The 25,033-nt window shown below is 42.7% G+C and overlaps 2 protein-coding genes across 6 annotated transcripts in view; both read left to right on the top strand.

Moving 5' to 3' along the window:
* The window catches only part of LOC100977913 (uncharacterized), a 35,473-nt gene extending 12,641 nt beyond the window's left edge, over positions 1 to 22,832 (top strand). The window contains exons 3-4 of the mRNA XM_063596498.1: positions 20,535 to 20,655; positions 22,532 to 22,832. Of these exons, the coding sequence (XP_063452568.1) occupies positions 20,535 to 20,655; positions 22,532 to 22,832 (422 nt within the window). The remainder of the gene's footprint in view (positions 1 to 20,534; positions 20,656 to 22,531) is intronic.
* Positions 22,833 to 22,970: 138 nt separating this feature from the next.
* The window catches only part of UACA (uveal autoantigen with coiled-coil domains and ankyrin repeats), a 102,057-nt gene continuing 99,994 nt past the window's right edge, over positions 22,971 to 25,033 (top strand). For 2 of the 5 annotated variants that reach the window (XM_034939049.3, XM_063596762.1), the window contains exon 1: positions 23,083 to 23,220. Coding sequence is in view for 2 of the 5 variants with exons in the window: in XM_034939045.3 (XP_034794936.2) it covers positions 23,143 to 23,220 (78 nt within the window). In the remaining 3 variants the exon portion in view is untranslated. Of the gene's footprint in view, positions 23,221 to 25,033 lie in introns of all 5 variants that reach the window. The other 3 variants (XM_034939045.3, XM_003818536.8, XM_063596761.1) reach the window with 3 other exon arrangements.

The raw sequence follows: 25,033 nt of genomic DNA, 5'->3' as shown, positions 1-25,033 counted from the left end.
CTAAAAATACGAAAAATTAGCCGGGTGTGGTGGCAGGTGCCTGTAATCCCAGCTACTCAGGAGGCTGAGGCAGGAGAACCGCTTGAACCCAGGAGGCGGAGGTTGTAGTGAGCCAAGATCATGCCATTGCACTCCAGCCTGGGCAACAAAAGTGAAACTCTGTCTCAAAAAAAAAAAAAAAAAAAGAAAAAGAAAAGAAAGAAAGAAAAAGAAAAGAAAAAAAAAAATCAACCCCAAATCACCAGATCATCTATGGGCTGAAGTCAAGCTGCTGGGTTAGTCTGTTCCATTAAGAAGTAACTGGCAAATTATCTGCCAAGAGATCTTGGTCTCTCCTGCATAGTTTTCTTATCTCACTGATAACTTACTTTATCATTATGAAAGACTCTCACCTTCATGCTTCCTCTTCCCTGAACTTCCCCAACCAAACCTTGCCCTCAGAGCCATAATTCATTAATTCACTCACTCAACACATTTCTATGCAACACGTCTTATATTCCAGCCATTGAGCTATGTGCGTATAGTGTAGCCACTGCTGATATTGCCTACTAGGTGATATGGCTTCCACCTCTAACTCCACCTCTCACTGTGTGAAAGGCAAGACATTTGCTTTTCTGGTCCCTCTCCCTGCACCTCTGGTTCAATCTCCTCACCCATAAGGTGATGGAATTGTAGAAAATGGTTCCTTTTGATTCTATCTGTATCCTTCAGGGTCCGGTTAGGAGACAGCAATCACGCAGTATTTGGAACAAAAGTTTAACATAAAAAATTATTAACTAGGGCCAGGCGTGGTGGCTTTCGCCTGTAATCCCAGCACTTTGGGAGGCTGAAGCGGGTGGATCACAAGGTCAGGAGTTCGAGACCAGCCTGACCAACATGGTGAAACCCCGTCTCTACTAAAAATACAAAAATTAGCCGGGCGTGGTGGTGCGTGTCTGTAACCCCAGCTACTCAGAGGCTGAGGCAGGAGAATGGCTTGAAACCTGGAGGCAGAGGTTGCAGTGAGCCGAGATTGAGCCATTGCACTCCAGCCTGGGCGACAGAGTGAGACTCCATCTGGGGAAAAAAAAAATTGGCTGGTCGTGGTGGCTCAAGCCTGTAATCCCACCACTTTGGGAGGCCGAGGCGGGTGGATCATAAGGTCAGGAGATCGAGACCATCCTGGCTAACATGGTGAAACCCCCGTCTCTACTAAAAATACAAAAAATTAGCCAGTCGTGGTGGCGGGCCCCTGTAGTCCCAGCTACTCGGGAGGCTGAGGCAGGAGAATGGCATGAACCCGGGAGGCGGAGCTTGCAGTGAGCTGAGATCGCGCCAGCCTGGGTGACAGAGCGAGACTCCATCTCAAAAAAAAAAAAAAAATTATTAACTAATGGCAGGCAGTTAGCTATTAAAGGGTAAAGTGAACTCTGAAGAATACAGGACTAGCAGATAGAGGGAGCAGCTTAGGGTCCACCCTAGGGCTGAAACAGAGAACCCAAGAAAGGGACAAATTTGGAGAGTCTCCATCCCGATGCAGAGACAGAGACCTTACAGAGAAGGTATAGCTGTCACCAATGAATGGTGGAGGGAGTTGCTGGGTGTGACAGACTGGGGTTGGCAGGCAAGAACCAGGACACTTGTGGAACTTGCCAGAAGCTGCCTGTGGGGTTAAAGTGAAACTTGCTGGGGGTGAGTCCCACCCTTGACCACAGGAGAGCCACTGGAGGAGGAAGAAAAGAAAGCACCTGAGAACCAGGAAGAGAAGCCCCTTTCTCCTGCAGTATCCCTCCAGAACCCTCCACTGACAAAGCTTAACATTATGTCATCACGTGAAGAGAAATGTTTCTGGGATTCAGCACCAGTATCACAAGCACGGGAAGTGGAGAGGGGGTGTGAAGATGAGAAGTGATAAATCGATAACCAGCATGCTGTCATTCTATGCTATATGACTCTTTGAAATTTAACCTTAATGTATGAAAGAAGTGAGTAAGTTGTATTGTACAGGTTAGATATGATCTTAGTCTGTTCTTCTACACCTTCCTCACCTCTATTCCTCAATAATTAACAAATTTCTTCAGAATGAAACCAATCTTGGCTAGGATGGCATTTCACCTCAAAACTTTAAACATGTCATAATCATGTACATATATGATCATATATCTATATTGTATATATAATTATATGATTAGTATAATAGTTACATAATAACTAAACATCTATACCAAGGACAGAGGTGGGTCTAAGCTTCTAAAAGAATAAATAAAAGATGCCAAAGATTTCAATATGCTTCCTGATGACAGCAAGTAACTTGGAGGGGAAATAAGATCCAGTGAAGTCAATATCAAACCAAATATTATCAAAAATCAGGTGAGTGACAGAAAATGTGATGAAAGTTTACAGGAGGGAAAAAGGCCCATAGGCTGAAATGGCCAAAGAAAGATTTGTGCCTGGCAGTAAAGTTAGCGAAGAATGTTTAGCAATGGGTAGAAGTTGTATGTAAAGTGCAATGGGAATAGGCTAAGATGTGGCTACAGAATGAGAAACATAGACTAACTGGTCCCTTGGCTCTGAATTTGCTAACCTTAGGTTTGAACTGAGCCAGTCAGTTGCAGATGTGTTATGCGCATAGGACAGATGCCAGGAAGATGAGCATGCATGACTTCAAAGACTTGCTGGATCCTGTAAGGCTTTGTTGAAGGAAACATCATTCTACAGACTTCTCCATCATTTAGATGAACCTGTGGTTTCCATATCAGTGGACTAAGCATTTGGTAGTATAGAGGATTTGCTGCTATAATATTCAACTTCTGCTCTTCACATTGTTTAAGTGAAATATTGAAATACCGGCCGGGCACAGTGACTCACGCCTGTAATCCCAGCACTTTGGTCCCAGCTAATCACTCACTCGGGAAGCTGAGGTGGGAGGATCTCTTGAGCCTGAGAAGTCAAGGCTGCAGTGAGCTGTGACTCCACCACTGATACTCTTCCCCAGGTGTCCCTTTGCTGGCGGGTGGATGTTTTCCAGGGCGTTCTTTCACAGAAGACTCAGCTTTCTGATAAAATACCTGATAAAATATATCTGTAAAATATTGCATTTACTACTTACAGGGCATGCCATGGGGCTCTGACAAATAGAATGCAAAGGAGATCACCGGTATCAGTCCACATATGAAATATTAGAGAAGCGATTTTTTTTTGCATTTTTTAGAAAGAAAATAATTGGAAATAGAAATTTTTATTTTTATTTGTACCTTTCCTCAAGGCACCACCCCAAGGTGGTGTCTCCTGCCTCCAGGCTTTACCAGGAAGCTGCAGTGACTGCACTGGCAGCTCTGGGCTTTATTTCCTTCTTTGGTTTTGGCCCTGGGAATTGCCCTGACTTTCTTAGAAACTCTGTTATTCATTAGCAATAATTATTCTTTTCAACATCACTAAATGTTTTATAGCGTGATAGTTTTCATTTTTCTTTTTCTTTTCTTTCTTTCTTTTTTTTTTTTTTCTTTTCTTTTTGTGATGGAATCTTGCTCTGTTGCCCAGGCTGGGGTGCAGGGGTATGATCTCGGCTCACTGCAACCTCCACCTCCCGGGTTCAAGTGATTCTCCTGCCTCAGCCTCCCAAGTAGCTGGGACTACAGGTGCCCACCACCACACTCAGCTAATTTTTGTATTTTCAGTAGAGATGGGATTTCACCATGTTGGCCAGGCTGATCTCAAACTCCTGACCTCAGGTGATCCACCTGCCTCAGCCTCCCAAAGTGCTGGGATTATAGGCATGAGCCACTGTGCCCGCCCAGCATGAGAATTTTAAGGTCATTTTGTCTTCCTTATTGCTGGAAATGGAAGGCTATAAGAGTTTTGGAAAGAAACGTGGTTATTTTATGTAACAATGGAAACATTTTCAAATCTCCATTTTCAATATGCTCTCCTCATGAGTGCCTTTTGAAAAAAAATCTATTTCTTATTCATTGTTAAAATATTGCATTTATCTTGAAGGGATACACTCAGAAGTTTTGTTTTTTCCATACCATTTGCTAGGTAGCATACTACTTATTGTTATTTGCCATCATGAAAAAAGACTAGCAAAATTGGAAAATTTGTAATTTTGTAAAATAGAGTGCAACCTCAAGTTTAAGTTGAATTTTAAAGTACTTTTATGATCATGCTTCATCTCAGTACAAAGTAGTGTAAACAGTCTACTATTTAAAGGTCTTGTTTTCATAAAAGTAGCCACATTAGTGATATTCGAAAGCACTCCAATTGCAATATGTGGCGACATGCTGAAATTGAACAAGAATCAGGGGCCCCATTGTCATCCCCTCAGTGCTAAGGAAAGTCTACTGTTCCTTTAGCTTTCACCACTCACTGGGCATGACAAGGGGCTCTGACAAACAGAATACAGGAGAGGCCACCGTTATCAGTCCACATATTAAATATTATTAATGCTTAATTTTTTTATCTTTTAGAAAAAAAAGTAGAAATAGAAATTTCTTCCCTTTTCTCAAAGGATTATCTCATACACTCTGAGAGGGGTCCCGCCCTATTTTGTAGACCACTGTTTTACAGGAAGTGTTGTGGGTTGAACTGTGTCCCCCAGAAAGACATGTTCAAGTCCTAACCACTGGTACCTGTGAATGTGACCTTGTTTGGAAATAGGGTCATTGCAGATATAATTAGTTAAGATAAGGTCATACTGCAGTAAGATGCAATATGACTGGTGTCCTCATAAGATGAGAAAAAGACATGTTTATTAAAAGATGATGTAGAGAAACAGCCATGTGATGATGGAGGCATAACTTGGAGCAACCCATCCACAAGGGCAGCATACCAGGAATTGCTGGCAAACACCAGAAGCTAGAAGAGGCAACGAAGGATTCTCTTCTATGCCTTTCAGAGAGAACATGGCTCCGCCAACACCTCGCTTTTAGACTTCTGGCCTCCAGAACTGTGCGATGATACATTTCTGTTGCTTAAGCCACAGCTTGTGGTACTTTGTTATGGTAGCCCTAACTAATGAATTTAGAGAATGAAGAAAGTTCAGAGAGGTAGCAGAAGTACCAGTAGAGCAAGGTGACCCAGAGAACTAGACAGGTGAGAGCTTAGGAGGGAGGGTGTGTCAATGGTTTCAAATGCATCCCAGGAAGCAAGAGGACATGAGCAAAGGTCCTGGAATGTGCCTGCTTAGGGCTAGGGGCTGGGAGAGGAAACATTCCTGCTCAGAGGGGCGAGGCACTCAGAGAAGTAGAGGAAGATGCATCGGTACCAAGCGCGGTGGCCCAGGCCTGTAATCCCAGCACTTTGGGAGGCTGAGGTGGGCGGATCACTTGAGGTCAGGAGTTTGAGATCAGCCTGGGCAACATGGTGATGCCCCCGTCTCTACTAAAAATATAAAAATTAGCCAGCCATTGTTGTGGGCACCTGTAATGTCAGCTACTCAGGGGGCTGAGGCAGGAGAATTGCTTGAACTCGGGAGGCGAAGGTTGCAGTGAGCCGAGATCACACCAGTGCACTCCAGCGTGGGTGACAGAGTAAGACTCCATTTCAAAAAAAAAAAAAGAAAAAGAAAAAGAAGATGCATCGGGGCATCGGGACAGGTTGGGTGCAGATGGCTGTGAAGAGCCCTGAGCGCCCACTCCTTTTGCCTTTTGTTGGCGTTCCCTCTTCTGGCATCTGCATTCCTGCTCCCTTCTAGTCATTGCAACCCTGTCTACGTTGTTTTCCTTGAGATTTTCTTGTGACACGTATCTAGGCTTCCAAGTGCCCCACCAACACTACAGATGTCTCCATTGCCTTTCCCACACACAGGACTGCTCATATTCTCTCTGCCTCGAATGCTGAAATTCTGCCACACTCAAGTCATCGCTTGAGGGCCTGATTTATAAAGGTTTGCTAAGTTGTTGTACCTCTATTTAATGATATGCTAAGCCACTGTTGGAAAGATTGATACTGTTAATTAAAAAGCAAGGTGTAGAAAAGGGATTTTCTTTTTTTAGGAGGCTTCTGTGTTTATATAAAAAAGTTGCACGTGCATAGAGTATGCCTATTAGATTAGACTTCTTCCCTCAAAATAAACAAAAACAAGCAAACAAACGAGTAGAAGATGTTGCCTCTGGAAGGAAACTAGGTATCAGGAACAGGAGCGAACACCAATTTGCTTTTCAATATATGTGCTTTTGTACTTAAAACTTTTTGTGCTGTGAAAGGAAAATAAATCTTGGGGCCCCCAAATCACTAAGCTAAAGGGAAAAGTCAAGCTGGAAACTGCATAGAGCCAACCTGCCTCCCATTCTCTTTTTCTTTTTTTTTCTTTTTTTTGAAACGGAGTCTCGCTCTGTTGCCCAGGCTGGAGTGCAATGGTGCAATCTCGGCTCACTGCCAGCTCCGCCTCCCGGGTTCTTGCCATTCTCCTGCCTCAGCCTCCCGAGTAGCTGGGACTACAGGTGCCTGCCACCACGCCTGACTACTTTTTTTTTTTTTTGTATTTTTAGTAGAGATGGGGTTTCACCGTGTTAGCCAGGATGGTCTACGATCCCCTGACTTCGTAATCCGCCCGCCTCCCAAAGTGCTAGGATTACAGGAGTGAGCCACCACGCCAGGCCCAACCTGACTCCCATTCTATTCAAAGTTACCTTTCTGCTCACTGAGGTAAATGCATATCTGACTCTCTCATTGGGAGAGGCTAATCAGAAACACAAAAGAATGCAATCCTTTGTCTCCTATCTACCTATGCCCTGGAAGCGCCCTCCCCGCTTTGAGCTGTCCTACCTTTCTGGACTGAAGCAATGTACATCTTACACATATTGAATGTCTCATGCCTCCCTAAAATGTATAAAACCAAGCTCTGGGGCTGGGCGTGGTGGCTCACACCTGTAATCCCAGCGCTTTGGGAAGCTGAGGTGGGCGGATCACGAGGTCAGGAGATCGAGACCATCCTGGCTAACACGGTGAAACCCCGTCTCTACTAAAAATATAAAAAATTAGCTGGGCGTGGTGGTGGGCGCCTGTAGTCCCAGCTACTCGGGAGGCTGAGGCAGGAGAATCGCTTGAACCCAGGAGGCAGAGCTTGCAGTGAGCCGAGATCGCGCCACTGCACTCCAGCCTGGGTGACAGAGGGAGACTCCATCTCAAAAAAAAAAAAAAAGAAAAGAAATAAAACCAAGCTCTGCCCCTACCACTTTGGGTACGTGTCGTCAGGACCTTGTGAGGCGCATGTCCTCAACCTAGGCAAAGTAAACTTTCTAAATTAATTGAGACCTGTCTCAGGTTTTCGGGGTTGACAATGCCATGTATATATTACATTTATGAAAATTAATTTAAAAAGTAAGTATGTCCTTCCATGTTTATAAAAATTAAACATGTCCTTCCGTCATAATGTCACTGACAGCTTAATGTGAATTAGCACAGCAGATGGCATGAACTCAGTGGGTGCCTCAGGGAAAAGATGTGCTAAAGGTAGACTCAGACGCTGAAAGAAGTAACAAGGCAGGGAAGATAAACTGACCCCGCTCCTGGAGAAGGAGCCACATTCCATTAAGGGAGTGAGATTATCTGCTGAGCCCAAAGAAGAGATCGGCTAGGGCAGCTCACATGATAGAATAGGTTTACTCACTTATTTATTCATTCAGTCACTCAACAAATATTTATTAAGCATCTACTTCATGTCTTGTACTAGGTGCTGGGAATACAGTGAAGAACAAAAGTGAAACAGTTTCTGCTCTCATACAGAGATTACATTTCTTAAGGAAATCAGGCCTTTGGAATGCAGTATGACAAATGGCCATGAGAGAAAAAACATATAAGGTTTGTATTCCAGACATTTGTTTATTTATGTGTGAGTCGCCAGATATAATAGGCAGTATAATGACATGCAATGATGTCCATGTTGTAATCCCCAGAACCTGTGAATAAATTACCATATACAGGGCAGAGGGGTCTTTGTAGATGTGATTAAATTAAGGACTTTGACATGCAGGGATTACCCTGGATAATCTGGGTGGGTCCAATCTAATCACCTGCCTCCTTAAAATAAAAAAATCTTTCCTAGCTGAGTTCAGAGTCAGAGAGAGATGTGACTGTGGAAACATGGTCAGAGAGTTGGAAGGATGCTGATTTTGGAGACAAGAAAGGAGCCATGAGCCAAGGAACGAGGGCAGCCTCTAGAAGCAGACAAAGGCAACAAATGAACACTCTGCCAGAGCTTGATTTTAGCTCAGTGAGGACTGTGTTAGACTTCTAACTTACAGAGCTGTGTTGTTTTAAGCTGCTAAATTTCTGGTGGTTTGCTGCAGCTATGATACAAAACGAGTACTTTGGGTTAGCCTATGGGCGTGTAAAGTTTGAGTAAAAAAAGGTTCCTGTTCTCAATATTTTTTTTTTTTGAGACCCGGTCTCATTTTGTCACCCAGGTTGGAGTGCAATGGCACGATCACAGCTCACTGCAGCCTTGAACTCCTGGGCTCAGGTGATCCTCCCTCCTCAGCCTCCTGGGTAGCTGGGACTATAGGCCCATGTCACTATGCCTGACTAATTTTTGTGTTTTTTGTGGACATGGAATTTTGCCATGTTGCCCAGGCTGGAAGAATGTATATATTATCACAATTTATTGGGGGAGACAAACATGTAAATGGAATAATACAAGTGCTAAAGTTGGGGTGTGTACCTGTAACCATGTATATAAAATTTGCTTGAAGACATTCTGTTAATATCTCCCATCTTAGAAAAATTTCTCCACCACTTCTGCCTCATTTCCTCCCTCCCCGTCGCAGCAAAACTTGAAGAAGTTGCTTATTAATGTAGTCTCCAGTTCTTTTCCTCCGATTTCCTTTTAAAGCCAATGAGTCACTTTTGTTCTCACTTCCCCCTCAACACTACTTGCCCGTGGTCCAGGTTACCAATGGCTTCCATCATGCTAAATGCAATGGTAATTTCAGTCCTCACCCAGCACACTGATTAGCAGCAGTGACACAGCTGACCATGAGCTCTTCCTTGATATACTTTACTTGGTTTCCAGGGCTCCATACCCTTTGGTTTTCCTTTTTCTTCATTGTATGGCACTTTTCCTTCTCTTTTATAGGATCCTTGTCTTCCAATTGGTTGATACTGGAGTTTCCCAGAGCTTAGTCCTTGGCCTCTATATTTCCTCGTTTGGTGACCTCATGCAGTCTCCTACCAGCTGTATGTTGATGACTCCCACATTTATCTCTCCATCTTATATGTCCCTCCTGGCCTCCAGAATCATTTCTCAAACCTGCTACTTGTCATCTTCACTTGGATATGTAATAGACATCTCATAATAAACATGGCTGATACCAATCTCCTGATCTTCTCTATTTCCTCCCCACAACCCTCTCCACCCACAGCCTTCCCCATCTCAGTTAATGACAACTCTGTCCTTCCAGGCGCTCAGATGCATAATTGACTCTCACATTTCGCATTCATTTTTGTTGGCTCAACCTTCAAGATCTGTCTAGAATCCAATCATTTCTTTACTGCTACTAACCTGGTCTGGTCACCATTGCTTCTCACCTGGATTACTGCAAAACGATGATGTGGTTTCCCATGCCCCTCAAATAAAAGGCCTGAGCCCTTCTGATACCCTGCTAGGCACTACATGATCTAGACTCCTGCTCCTACTATATCTCTTGGGTCATTTCCTCCCTCTCTTACCCTTTCTCACCCTGTTCCAATCAGTCTAGCACTTATAACTTTTTGATACACTATATATAATCAGTTTAGTGTTTCAGAAGGTGATATGTATGCCAGTGCTATGGAAAAAAAATTAGGGGACTCAGAAGCGGCAGGGGTGGGGAAGGCAGAATAGGTCAAAGACTCCATAAAAAAATGACATTTAGGCCAGGGATGGTGGCTCGCGCCTGTTATCCCAGCACTTTGAGAGGCCGAGGCAGGTGGATCATCTGAGGTCAGCAGTTTGAGACCATCCTGGCCAACCTGGTGAAACCCCATCTCTACTAAAAATACAAAAATTTAGCCAGGCATGGTGGCATTTGCCTGTAATCCCAACTACTCGGGAGGCTGAGGCAGGAGAATCGCTTGAACCTGGGAGGCGGAGGTTGCAGTGAGCTGAGATCACGCCACTGCACTCCAGCCTGGGTGACAGAGTGAGGCTTCATCTCAAAAAAAAAAAAAAAAAAAAAAAAAGACATTTGAGGGAGGTAAGGCAATTAGTCATGTGGATATATCCGAGGAAAACAGGAACCTCTGTCCTTTGGAGGCAATGATGAATCCCAAAGATTCTAAACAGTGCCTGGCACTTAGTAAGTAAATACTCAGCAAATATTTAATGAATAAATAAATAAATTAATTTTCTCTGTCATAAGTTCTCATGTTGCTTAAATTTTCCCTGTTTTTAATAACATTATTTGTTATTCATTTGTTTTTTGAGATATTTATCTAGAATCTCAATTTTAGGCAGCATTGATTAGTTTTTTTGTTGGAGGTGACAAAAGAATGCAGTGTTCATATAACACCAGGAGCTCTGATATTTTTAAAAATCTGTGGGACAAGTCTGAAAGAAAACTTGATTCTACCCTAGACCCTTGTTTCAATCCTACAGTCTAAACCATACCTGTTTGGTTGTGAATCAAGAATGAAACTGGAAAGACATAATTCTGAAAGTTCACATAACAATCACCCATGAGCTTGAAATTAGGTCAATGAATCCTTTGTTTAAGATGGCATTAAGTTAAATTTCTATGCGTGAATTGTTTTCATACACAAAACTCAGTCACTTATCAAATAAATCAACACCAACTTCTCAGGCGCTCACATGGGGAAGCTGTGTAAGTACTGTTTAGGAATACAGGCATGGAATCACACAAGCGTGTTGAAACACAGAAGTGACCACTCTGACAATCTCTATATCCAGTTTTTAATGTTCATTTTAATATCTGATTATATTTTATTCAATTAATCTTTTGAATACTTTGGAAAAAAAGAGAGAAAACACAAGCAAAAAGCAAAGACTGAAACAAGATGGTCTCTCATACCTATTCCTAACTCCAATATCAAAAATACATTAGAATCAGCATAATTCATGCCCGGTGTTCCTTTTTTACTTCATTTGTTTGGTCCATAGGAGAAGGGCTAAAACCTCAGGCTGACTGCAGTTCTGAGATCCCAAAGTGATCCTTGCTAGACATACCCAAGGGAACATGAGGTCTGGTGGTGCCAGAGGGTTCATATTAGCTTCTTCCAGTGGAGTGCTGGAACTGACTCACAAGAGCTGACTGGTAGATTTTCAAGAATTTTTGAGGGATGACTAATGTCACACTGACAGTTTGAATTCCATGGTGTAAGTATTTATACCATTGAAATTGGCGATTGCTATAAATTAGCCCCCCAATTCCCACCTATAAAAAAACAGCTGTCTAATAGGTTACCAGTATACTACTGGTTGAGTCTCTTCTTCAATAGACCTTGTTCTGTCAACAGGGTTTCCCAAATTTCCATTTTTCAGTTGGGACTTTCTGTCTGAAGTATTTTAATTTTCTTTTTTTTCTTTTTTGAGACTGGGTCTCACTCTTTTACCCAGGCTGGAATGCTGTAGCATGATCTCGGCTCACTGCAGCCTCAGCCTCCCAGGCTAAAGTGATCCTCCACCTTGGCCTCCCCTGACCAGTAGCTGGGACTACAGGTGTGTGCTACTATGCCTGGCTAATTTTATTTTATTTTTGTAGAGATGGGGTCTCACTATGTTGCCCAGGTTGGTCTAGAACTCCTGGCCTGAAGTAATCCCCCCACCTTGGCTTCCAAAAGTGCTGGGATTACAAGTGTCAGCCACTGCACCCAGCCTATTTTAACTTTCAATAGTGAATCATTATAGGTATAAATCATTTTAATCAAGTCTTGGTTTTTTTCTATATGGGCAAACTATTTACAAGCATAAATACCTTACTAGGTTTTGGTTTTACACTTATTTATACAACTCCACTCATAACTACATGACATGATTGATAATAGTTAATTATCTGTCCTTCCCATTTCATGGACAACTGCATGTGGTCTTTTTTTTTTTTTTTTTTTTTTGAGACAGAGTCTCGCTCTGTTGCCCAGGCTGGAATGCAGTGGCACGATCCTGGCTCACTGCAAGCTCCGCCTCCCGGGTTCACGCCATTCTCCCGCCTCAGCCTCCTGAGTAGCTGGGACTACAGGCGCCCACCACCACGCCTGGCTAATTTTTTGCATTATTGGTAGAGACGGGGTTTCACCACGTTAGCCAGGATGGTCTCGATCGCCTGACCTCGTGATCTGCCCGCCTCGGCCTCCCAAAGTGCTGGGATTACAGGAGTGAGCCACCGTGCCCAGCCCAGTCTTTAATATTGATATAACTTAGCGTTTGGAAGCTTCAGCTTCATCATTCATAAAACTAGGATAATAGTAGTATATATTGCTCATTTCTTTGCTGGGAGTATTAAAAGAGATACATGTAAAGAACTTAGCACAGTGCTTGGCACATGGTAATATCTCAATAAACTTTAGTGATTGTGTAGTAATAGTAATAGCAGTACTTTGTGCTATGGGGTATACATACAGAAAAGGGTGAGATGTGGTGCTTTGGTGAAGAAATGCTTTGGTGAAGAAATGCTTTGGCCAATCCTTCTATAGCTTAGGAACATTAATTAAGCATTTACTATTTGATGGCTTAGATATTGGCAGTCCCTGTACAAGCTAATCCCTTTGCTAGTAGAAAGACTGAGAAATTACCAATTGAGAAATTCTTCACACTCTCAGAATCACATTGGGTATTTCATAGATCAGGCAGACCAAGTTGATATTTTGGAATAGTAAGACTGAAAAATATTGGCTATTTCATATCTTCTTATCTGTCCTCAAATTTCCAAAAGTGGTGTTTCTTCATTGCCCATCTCCCTGTAAAGTCATGATCATGATTCATGAGAAAATAGAAGCAGGCCAGTTTGGACCTTCTTCTTTTCCTTCCACTGAATATACCACCGTACACTTATCTGTACCTGCATCTTTTTGCCTTTATCCTGTTACTGCAGATGACATGTCCAAGCTCCTAACTGAGGGATCAAATCCCCTTTGTCCTCAAAGACTTAACTCCTACAGATGTCCCCTTCTCTGTTTCATTAGTCCTTTCCCCTCTACTGGATCATTCTCCTCCCAGTCTACAAAAAATGTTTTAGTTTCTCCCACCTTAAACTAAAAAACTTTCCACTGATGTCTTGTCATTATCCAGCTGCTATCCCTATTTCTCTGCTCTCCTTCAGAACACCCTATCACCTCCCATTGTCTCTCCAGTCTACTTTCATTAGCTTCTCTCCCCAAAAGTGATGGAAATTGTTTGGTGAAAGCTATTAATAACACCCGTGCTGCCAAACCCAGTGGTCGCTCCTCTGTCTCTGGGCTTCTCCATCTTTCAGTGGTATTTGGTAGGGTTGATCTTTGAAAAACCATCCTCTCCTGGCTGCTGTGTCACATTGTCTAGTTCCTGCCTATTCTCTAGCCATTTCCTCTCAGTCTTCTTTGCTGGTACCTTTTTTTTTCTGTTTGATTTCTTTCTTTCTTTTTTTTTTTTTTTTGAGATGAAGTCTTGCTCTGTCGCCTAGGCTGGAATGCAGTGACACAATCCTGCCTCAGCGTTCCGAGTAGCTGGGATTACAGGTGCCAACAACCATGCTCAGCTAATTTTTGTATTTTTACTAGATACAGGGTTTCACCATGTTGGCCAGGCTGGTCTCAAACTCCTGACCTTAGGTGATCCACCCACCTTGGCCTCCCAAAGTGCTGGAATTACAGGCATGAGCCACCACACCCAGCCTTCTCTTTGATTTCTAAATGTTGCAGTACCCACATCTAGGCCCTTGGCCCTCTTCTTCCATGACAGATTTTATCTGGCCTCATGGCTTTAAATTACATTTATTTGGCCATAACTTCCAAATTAATGAATTTCACTCTTGCTATCTAGGCCTCCTACTTAATATATCCTCACTTGGATGCTCAGTGGGTGACTCAAACCAATATGACCAAACAGAACTCTTGACTTTCCCTTGGAAACATAGCTCCCATAGTCATCCCCATTCAGTAAGCAGCACCATCTACCTAGATTCTTTTTTTTTTTTTTGAGATGGAGGCTCCCTCTGCCCCCTAGGCTGGAGTGCAGTGGTGCAACCTTGGCTCACTGCAAGCCCCGCCTCCTGGGTTCATGCCATTCTCCTGCCTTAGCCTCCCAAGTAGCTGGGACTACTGGCGCCCACCACCACGCCTGGCTAATTTTTTGTATTTTTAGTAGAGACGGGATTTCACCGTGTTAGCCAGGATGGTCTCGATCCATCCACCCGCCTCGGCCTCCCAAAGTGCTGGGATTACAGGTGTGAGCCACCGCGCCCTAGATTCTTAATATCTTACTACCTAGATTCTTAATGTCTTACTCCCTGCATCCAGTCTACCAGTGAGGCAGCTCTATTTCTAGACTATATCCCAGTCCTGCTCATGCCTTCCTGCTTTCCCCTTTGGTCGTTTATGATTAGTTATCTCCCTAGCAGCAGAAAGATCTTTTTAGTATATAAATAAGATCACATCATCCCCTACTTCGTTAGCTTCCTATCAGAACACAATTCGAAATCCTTCTTTGGTCCACTAGGCCCTCTTTGTGCTGGCCCCAGCCTGTCTCTCCAACCTCCTCTTGCCCATATTCTTCTCCCACTATGCTCCAGCCACAGTGGCCTTCAGTATGCTCCTGCAACAAGCCAAGCCATACCACACTGCTGAGGGCCGTTGTATTTGCTGTTTTCTTTGCCTGGAGTGTTCTGGCTCCACATCTATGCTTGACAGGCTCCTTTCTGTAATTCAGACCTTAGTTCAAAGTCACTTTTCTAGAAAGACTTTCCTCAACTACCCAATCTACAATCATTCTCCCCATCCCTGCCTGCCACTTTGTTCTCTAGCACATTGCCCTTTTTATTTTCCCCATATACCATTCTCTGAATTGATCTTGGTCGCTTACTTATTTGCTTGTTTACTTGTTCCCTGCTGATTCCTCAGTATCATCTCACACATCATCTGATAACCAATACTTGCTGGAGGAATGAACACTCTGGACACCCAACAAAGATATTTCTAATTGTTGAGGGTATTATCTATTCCACTGCTCACTGTTCTGTAAGTAAAGGCACACTCATATGAGAAATTTATTGCAGAATGTAGCAGCAGGAAAGCATTATCTCTGTTGAGAATGTTCAGTGCCTTTTCCTTTTCTGGTTTCAAAGCTGTCACTGTCAGTTTCTATTTTTTGTTTTGCCTTGGCTATTAGGAAGCTAAAAGCCAAATTTCAAACTCAAGGATGAATATCACGGTATCTCCAATAGTGAACATAAGTTCTTCCTTCCTGAGGTTGATTTCCTCCCTTTGTTGTCAGGAAGCATGGTAATGAAATTTGTTACAAGTTGCCTCAATTTCTTTCTGGATGGAATTGTGATTTAAACAAAAGCATTCAAAGTGTTAACATTCTGGCATAGACCGCACAGCTACCTGTCAAGGAATGTTGACTTGGAGTCATGTAGTATTGAATGGGAGCTCTTTGGCTCTAAGAGTTTATGAGCAACCTCTATTGTTGTTAGGTGATTTGCTGTGATTCATATTTGGGAATTCCCCAAGGTAGTTTTAGCTGGGGTTTGACTTGCCTAAAAAGAGCTCAACCCTCTGGGTGTTAGGGGTTTTAGGCTTTTTTGTATTTGTTGACTTGATGAGTGTCACTTCAGAGTTATGAGCCAAAAAGTTCATGGATCTTGAGAGTTTATTGTTCTCCTAGAGCTCAATGTCTCAGTAGTAGAAGAAATACGCCTTTTAGTTTAGCCTTAAAATGCGATGTCTTGATCTCAAGTAAATTCATGGACTACACCCTTCTAAGGTTCAAAGGAACTGTTCTTAATTATTGTTTAGGTCCAGGGAGGGTTTTGAAGTTTATGGAGCATAAAACATGCTTCTCCCTAGCCTGGCAAAATTAAAATGTAGCTCTTTTGAAGTTCAGCATGTGTTGGTATTTTAATTTATTGGCTACTTTAAATATTTTGTTTGTGGCAACAACATTCATAAAACAGCAAGAGGGAAAGCATACACTGATTCATTATTATCAAATATTTTTTGATATTTGTACTAAATAGATATAGATGATGTAAAGAATATATATACCTGGTTAATCCATGAAGACATAAGAGTGGACAAATCTCTTTGAATAAAATATGCTATTAAAATAGTCCTGATGGCCTAAATGCAATGCAGAATAATGCTACTGTATATAAGAATTGCACCTTAATTTAAATATTTCTGCCAAATAAATGTTGGAGTTAAGTATTACTTAACAATTGGGTACAAAATTATATTTTAATTTTTAATGAAAACAAACATTGATTCAAGTAGTTTTGAAGAAGGAGCATGCAGAAAATAATTTTCACGAACTATTTCCTTCCAGAAAGGGAAGGGAATGGTTCTTTTGGTAATCAAATGTTAAAAAAACAATCAATCAATCAACCATGTATTATATCATGCAGTAAGTATTTTTTTAAATTAACCTTTTAAAATACACTTTTCTTTTTTATTTACTTATTTTTGAGAGGGAGTCTCGCTGTGTCGCCCAGGCTGGAGTGCAATGGCGCAATCTCTGCTCACGGCAACCTCTGCCTCCCAGGCTCAAGCAATCCTCCTGCCTCAGCCACCTGAGTGGCTGGGATTACAGGCGCCCACCACCACACCCAGCCAATTTTTGTATTTTTAGTAGAGATGGGGTTTCACCATATTGGCCAGGCTTGTCTTGAACTCCTGATCTCAAATGATCCACCTGACACAGCCTCCCAAAATGCTGGGATTACAGACGTGACCGTGCCTGGCCTAAAATACACATTTTATCTACACTTATATGGGTTCCTTTTTAATGTAAAAATCAGGATTTACTTAAAGATGTATTAATTTATAAGGATATTTGATGAAAGAATTCCAAATAGCACATTTGAAACATATATTATTGATAATTTTATATGATATAAAATATAATAAAAATGTTTATATATAACTTTATTATAACATTTCTATATCCAGATTTTACCTATGACCTTCCCTTTCCCTTTCCCATAACTGAAACCAATGTAGTCAATAGCAATTTCAATTTAAATGACTGTAAAGTCATTGTTCATCATCTACCATAAAGCTCGGGTCATTTCCCAAGTACATTTGAAAGTGAGATTTATCTTTTTTTTTTTTTTTTTTTTTTGAGTCGGAGTCTCGCTCTGTCGCCCAGGCTGGAGTGCAGTGGTGTCATCTCGGCTCACTGCAAGCTCCGCCTCCTGGGTTCACGCCATTCTCTTGCCTTAGCCTCCTGAGTAGCTATCACGCCCGGCTAATTTTTTGTATTTTTAGTAGAGATGGGGTTTCACCGTGTTAGCCAGGATGGTCTTGATCTCCTGACTTCGTGACCTGCCCGCCTCGGCCTCCCAAAGTGCTGGGATTACAGGCGTGAGCCACCGTGCTGGGCCCGAAAGTGAGATTTATCTTAACTTATTCTGTCTGCCGTGTTCTTCTGTTAGGATGAGTAGCAAAGGTTGTGATGGAGTAACTGGTGGTATTGAACCAGCCATGTAATTTACTCGTAACTGATCATTCAGTTAAGAGTATCGAACACCTTGCCAGAATTTTTAAAGTCTCCTTGGAAATCTGGAGGGGAAAAAATACAAGCAGGACAAGTAAAACCATCATTTAAAATCTATAGAGATAGCCTTTATCTGCCATATTTTAAGTTTAAAAGCAAGGAACTTTTCTATCCAACTTATTTGACAGTGCTGAAGTTTTGAAAGTTTTTCGGCTCATTGCACATATCCTGGTATCCTGGCCAAGATAAGAAAACTCCAAGGTCCAGGAAAGTTTACTATGGAGTCAGATGGTTACTGATCCCAGAACCAAATTCCTGGTGTTTATCTGGGCTCCAGGCTGAGTAGCCTGTTTTAAAAGAGGCAATCAAGAGGTTTTTTTTGCCTTTCAACCATAAGCACTCAGGGCCATCAGTCTTATCATTAAAGTGAAGCTAAGGGTACTTCTGGATTGTGTGTAATCAAGACTTGATGTTAAACCTGAATCTGAAGAAAACACAGTGGTTATCTCAACTGCTTTTAGGTATAAGGTCAATTATGCTGGGGAAGTCTAGTTTTGTTCCTAACCATGATCCTTCCTGTTTTTTCAATTTTTCTTTCAGTATCGAAACTAATGGCACACTCGATATGTCATAAGTGAATGACAGTCTGTAAATGCCAAGGAAGACAGAGAGAGGTAGAAAGCAGCCTTCTTTGGAAGATAAGTGGTAAACTCAAGATTGCTATAGCTAAACGCATAACAATCCTCAACAGGGGAGATGAAAGAAGTTGTTTCTGTAAGAAGGAATTGATACCACTTGAAATTTTAGTGCTGAGTAACTAAGAAAACTTACATGAGTGTGGAGCAGACAGACACCATCTTCTTTCCCTTTTTCTTCTTCTCATTCTAGTTTTCTAAGATGCAGCCTTTGGTGAGCTTACTAAAAATACAGATTCTTTTAAAGTTAGTGCCGAAGATGACCTATTTATTTTTTTAAAGCTCTTTTATGCAATGTTTTAGTTTTCAATGTGGCAAGAGAAGAGGGTGTGAGAACTGCCTCAGGTCTCTCATTTCCTGGGCTGCCTATGACTTCTGGGTAGAAGTGCCTTTCCTCATGACTCTGTGGCCACACGTGGTTCTGCCAGCCATTTGCTTTGGCATCTGAGAGAATGACTGATGTCATGGGCCCCTTCATGAAATTATTCACTGGCTTTGTTCACTGGGTCCCCAGGGCTACTCGGCACAGCAAGAAGTTCTGAAAATGAAGAGGGAAGTCATTGGATATAGAATTCATAACTAAAGCTTGTCTGGAAGGAGATCTTTATGTTTGAAAAGGACTCATTTTATGTGTAAATTTTAGACTTTGTATGTCAATTCTTTTTTTTTTTTGAGATGAAGTCTTGCTCTATCACCCAGGCTGGAGTGCAGTGGCGTTATCCTGGCTCGCTGCAATCTCTGCCTCCTGGGTTCAAGCGATTCTCCTGCCTCAGCCTCCCCAGTAGCTGGGATTACAGGCTTCCACCACCACGCCCAGCTAATTTTTGTATTTTAGTAGAGATGGGGTTTCACCATGTTCACCAGGCTGGTCTCGAACTCCTGACCTCAAGTGATCTGTCCACTTTGGCCTCCCAAAGTCCTGGAATTACAGGTGTGAGCCACCATGCCAGGCCTGTGTGTGGATTCTTTTTTTTATTGTTGTTGTTTTTGTTTTTGTTTTTGTTTTTTTTTGAGATGGAGTCTTGCTCTGTCGCTCAGGCTGGAGTGCAGTGGCGCCATCTCGGCTCACTGCAAGCTCCACCTCCCAGGTTCACGCCATTCTCCTGCCTCAGCCTCCTGAGTAGCTGGGACTACAGGTGCCTGCCACCACGCCTGGCTAATTTTTTGTACTTTTAGTGGAGACGGGGTTTCACCATATTAGCCAGGATTGTCTCGATCTCCTGACCCTGTGATCCACCCGCCTCGGCCTTCCAAAGTGCTGGGATTACCGGCGTGAGCCAGTGTGCCCGGCCCTGTGTGTGGATTCTTTATTCTTTTTCTGAGAAATCATATTTGTCATCGTTTTTGCCGTTATCATCATCTGAGTTATCAGTAAGCATCTGTCGACTGTGTTCTCTTCCCTGTTCTGGCAGGTCCCCTGGGTATCCTCTGCCTATCTGGTATTACTTCTCACCTGTTGGTATTCATTGAATGGATACTCAACCTTGGATAGCCTCCCTTCAGGCAAACTTATCTGTTGATCTTTTCCTTCCCTAAATACCATCTGCAATCTTACTACACAATTCAGTAAGCGGTTGTCCAGTTAAACTGTATGTGTTAGCATACAGCTTACACATTTGTTATCTAATCCAGAACACAAGTTCCTTGACAGCAGGGATCAAAACAGGGGTGGTAAGCAGATCAACTTGCTCCATTTGTATTATTTGAGATTACCATGTGTATATATAATCTAGTAAAGTAATTTTAAAAAATGCATTACCCTTCCTGGTATATATTGTAAATAAATAAATATTGGAAAAAATAAGAAGTAAAACAAAAAAAAGTATTTTATATAGGCTCAGTGTGATAACAAACAAAAGGTCATCTAGGTTTGATAAGTGCCCTTTGCTCTGAAGGGAAGATAAAAATAAATAATAGTGATAAGAGTTAACAAAATAAAACCCAACCTGTCTGGTTGAATGCTAATAATAGTGACTTTACTTCATATAGGCAGCTTCCAGATCAATGTAAAAAAGCTTTACTGAATATTCAGACCAGTGCTATTTACTTAGCTGCTCTCAAATGGGAATAAGCAGACATCAGCTAGCAAATTTCTAGGCTGGAAAAATCCATAAAGGCCACTGGACACAGACACCATGGGGACATCATCCAGACAGTTCATAAAAATAACTTGCCCAACATTTTTGGAACCTGATGCAAACTATACTTGTGGTTCTGTCTGTTTCCTTTGCTTTATCCAGTAACAACAGAAAAGGAGGCCAGTCACCAGGACTATGATAACTTGGATGTTACAGGAGACAACCAGTACAACATAACACTGCAATTAATAACTCAAGAGCCAATTATTGAGACAGTGCTCTTGTAAGCAATTAACATTTAAGATTCAGTCAGAGGACTAGATGGTAAATGGGTGCTTATCTTAAGCCCAGAGAAAGGAGTTGATTGAGACACAAATATCTGAGCAGGACCATAGCCTCAGATCATTCCATCTGTGTTCACAATAGGGGGAATCCCAATCCTGTGTCACATAAATACATAGAACAAACAACCATAATTTGCTATAGTAGTCAATAAGAATGCATCAATTCATTCAGAAATATTTATTAAACACCTATAACATGCTAAGCATTCTAGGGAATTCAAATATATGTCAGTTATTCCCTAATTTTAAGTAAATTGAAGTCCAGTAATGAAATAAGGTTTGCTCAGCTCATATGTGTTAGTATCATATGAGAGGTATAATTGCTGTAACTATTTGGAGGATGGAGAGATCACTTCCAGTTACTTGATCAGGGAAGGTTCTATAGAGAGGAGGGCACTTGGAAGGGACATACACTTAAAAACAAACTTTTTGTTAAAGCATAACACACACATAAAAGAGAATATATTGCATACAGTACAGGCTCATTGAATTTTCACAATCTGAAAACACTAGATATGTAACCAGCACCCACAGAGAATAGTACAGTATTCCAGAAGCCCCCGACATCCCCTACCAATCACTCTTGGGGGAGTAGGATTTTCTGAGACGAATGTAGACAGACAGAAGATTATTGGGGGAGGGATCAGTATGCATAAAGATGTGGAAATTGAAAGCCATGACCCATGTTTGGAGAATGGGCTGAAGAGTAATTCGCTTGCGGTGTTGGCTAGAGAACAGGGTCGCGTCCACGTTATACAGCTTTAAATGCCAAGAATTAGATTTTATTCATTAGCTGCTGAAGGCTTTTGAGCAAGAGGATTATTTTTGTAAGACTTATTGATGATGGCTGATAATTTATTGGTGATGGGACAATTAAGAGACTGAAGGTTGAGAGACTGGCTAGGAAGCTTCTGTAATAATAGTCCGGGTATGAGGTAATTTTGGCTCTGCAGTGGCAGTGAGAACAGAATAACTGACCATACACAGACACTTTAAAGAGCCAACAAGAACTAAATGACTGGAGATCTAGAGGAAGGGGGAGGAATCAAAGAAAATTTTCTTCCAAAGATCTAATCAAGATGAAATTTAATAATATTTTTGGGTAGTTAGTTGTTATTTACTTGTTGTATAGGATTAACACAGTCTTTGAATGCTGTCTCTCCAAGAAATTCTGAAAACTTTCTTACAGTATTTGAAGAAAACCTTGCGTTACTATAAAGAAACTCTAAAGAGAGCAACTGACCTTTCAGACAAAAAAGAGTCCTTTGTTAGTCAGAAAATGTGGACCGTTTGTCTTTTCAAATGGATGCATGCTACGATAAACGTTTTGCTGGGGGGAAAAATGACTCCAAAGAAGACTTTTGAAGATGTCACACGAACAGCAAATTATTGGGTGCTGAGCACCTTCCTGTTTCTTCATCCTCTTAAATAATTTTTACTAACCCAGATTTCTAGGTAAGATGATTTAACTTCATCGTATACGTTTACATGTAATGTGTTTCTACAGAAAACAAAAAACCTTTTTGAAGAAAAAAGGGCGTAACTTTTTTTGACAACTTAAATCACTGGCTGTGGGAGTCATTTTTAATTGATGGCACCTCTTCTCCTCCCTCCCGCCCCGCCCCCATTCCGTCCCTTTGCTTCCAATACGGCGAATTCTTCACTCAACAAATAATCGAGCACGTAACTTGTACTGTAACTTACTATAACGTCTTTCAAGGTCTTTCTTAACTGTACGTTTTTCTGCACAATCAGCACCTTATTTCTTAGAGACTGTTTATTTCTGGAATTTTTGATGCGTGTGGTGGTTTCCAGGCACCAGGATTTGGTAGTAAAACAAGAGACTGAAAAGAAGTTGCTCCTGAAAGCTGTTCTGTGTGCAGGTAACCAAGAGTCATTTCTAAGACCAGACGGAAGGGAAGGAACTTTACTTGGTAAAGAGCGCGTGGGTGGAAAGAGGAGGGGAGTCCGGGAAGATGAGAGGTGGCAAAGGCGGGACCCCGTGCTCTCTCTAGATCTTAAGCTCCGGGTGGGCGGGCGCCGGTGGCCTGGAGCCCGGCCTGCGCGCATCTCCACGCCTCTGGCCGCCCACCTCCTCCGCCCCTTCCCGGGCTAAAGTTCCCAAACTTTTCCTCCAGCGGGGAGAGGAAGGGTGTTACTCAGTTTAAAAGGGAAGTCCCGCCCCATTCCCGCATTCCGATTGGTCGCGGTTTGCCACGCCCCCGCCAGGGCAGCGGGTCGATTGGCTACGGGAGGGGAGCCCCGCCTCAGGCCCGTCGACGTCTGCTGCCCGGGGCCCCCAGGTGGCAGGCAGGTGGGGCTGGTACAGCCCGCGCCGCCTCTGCTGCAGCCGCTGCTGTCTACTCCTTGCGCGCTGGCACTCTGCAGCCTTTAAGGTTCGCGCAGGGGCCAGGCAGGAGTTAGCCATGAAGAGCCTCAAGTCCCGCCTGAGGAGGCAGGACGTGCCCGGCCCCGCGTCGTCTGGCGCCGCCGCCGCCAGCGCGGTGAGTCCCGCGGCCCGGGCTGCGAGGCGCTCCGCTCCGGGAGCAGCGCAGCCCTCCTTTGCTGGCGAGTTAGCGCGCCGCCTTCCTCTGCTTTTCCTCTGCCAGTTCGGCTTCGGCGGCCCTGGCGACTCCTCTCTGAGGCCGGAGACTCCGTCAGCCCAGAGACCCCGGGGATCCTCCCCGCCGCCGCACCCGAGCCTCTACGGGTCTCTTCCCCACCCCTTTCTCCCAAGCCTCCGAACTTCTGGAAGAAACCTCAGTGCGGCGGTTCTGGCCCCCTCCTCCTAAATCCAAAGTTCCTCAATTGGCACCCCTACTCCGCTCTTTCCGTTGACCTCCCTCGTCGCTCTCCTCTCCCGGCGCTCGCCCTGCTGCCCACGCCCGCTCGGCCGTGTTGGCTCCCCAGTCCCCGGGGCCGGGGCTCGCACCAGGTAGGGCAGGTGGGCAGGGCTGCGCACCCCGCGCCACCGTGCCCGGACTCCGGACCTTCCCCGGGTCTGAGACAGCGTCAAGCCCTGCCGGGCTGGTGGACGTCCCGTGCTGGCCGCTGTCGTTGTCACTGGGAAGTTTGATTCCCCAGCGAGGCAGAGGGAATCGGCTTAGTCGTAAAGACAAAACCCCACAGGGTGGTGACCCTAGAGGTGGTGAAGTTGGGAGGGGTGGTGGTGATGTGGGTTGCGTAAATCGCACCTGTGGGGCGGGATCCGTGCGGGGCGCTTTCGGTGCTGACCTGCAGCGCGGCCTCAGTGTGCGCGCCAAGGAGTAGTCAGGGCCTCTTCAGTTGGCAGGAGAACAGAAATCTTGAAAAACAGCCTGACCGCAGATGTTGTGATTTAGATAATTTGTCACGTTACAAGAATGGCGATATCATCAAAATTCTATATCATTAAAATAAGTGCCACTTACAAAGTCTTGGAAGAGTCGAACGTAAAGGAGTTGTTATGCTCCAACTGCACAGTTACCTAGTTGGGGTAATTAAAATGAACCTTTACAATTCAACGCAGATTTTACCAAAGGATTATATTCTTTTTATCAGAATACTAATTAATCTGCTTCTGCTTTTTTGAGTTAATTCAGAGTTGTGCCTTTCTCTCCACCTATATCGAGGATTATTTTACTTGGACATAAAGGAAATTGTGGAGGAACTAACTAGACTTAAATTCCTATTTCAAAAAAAGAGAGTAGATTCAGATGACATAATCGATGTTCTTTGATAAAGCATGAAGTCGTTTTATAAGCTCATAGAAAACAGATTACTTTGTTTCACTTTTTTTTTTAAAAAAAAGTAACTGGCAGAAATGTCATTTAGTGATATTGGAGTTCATTACAGTTAAGATTCTACTTCTGTAATGCAAGTTGTGTTTTTAGCCTTATAGAAGATACAAGTTTCTAGATTTATTAGCTTTGTTTTCCCTGGTTGTGTTTGATTTGCACTAAGGATGTACATCCCACTTGGAGGTTTATATGCCTTAATTTTATCCAGTTTTCTAGAAATGCAGAGTATTTAGTAGGTATTATCAGCATGATAGTTTGCATTTTATGCATTTGGAACATAAAGTGCATATCTCTAAGCTTAAATCTTCAGCACTCAATTGAGCGTTCTGTTTTTCTCAAAATGACATAATAAAGATAAACATGATATTAACCTATTTATGTAGAAAAAGCAAACATTTCTGTTTAAATATTAGAATAAATTCTGTACAATTTAAAAATAAAAGCGTAATGAGGAATAAAACTTAGAATGAATTCTGTAAAATTTTAAAATAAAACTGTAGTGATGAATAAAACCAAACCAAGCATTGATAGAATAAAA

The sequence above is a fragment of the Pan paniscus genome, chromosome 16, assembly GCF_029289425.2.
Source record: "Pan paniscus chromosome 16, NHGRI_mPanPan1-v2.0_pri, whole genome shotgun sequence".
Lineage (NCBI taxonomy): Eukaryota > Metazoa > Chordata > Mammalia > Primates > Hominidae > Pan > Pan paniscus.
This window is presented reverse-complemented; position numbering and strand designations above follow the sequence as displayed.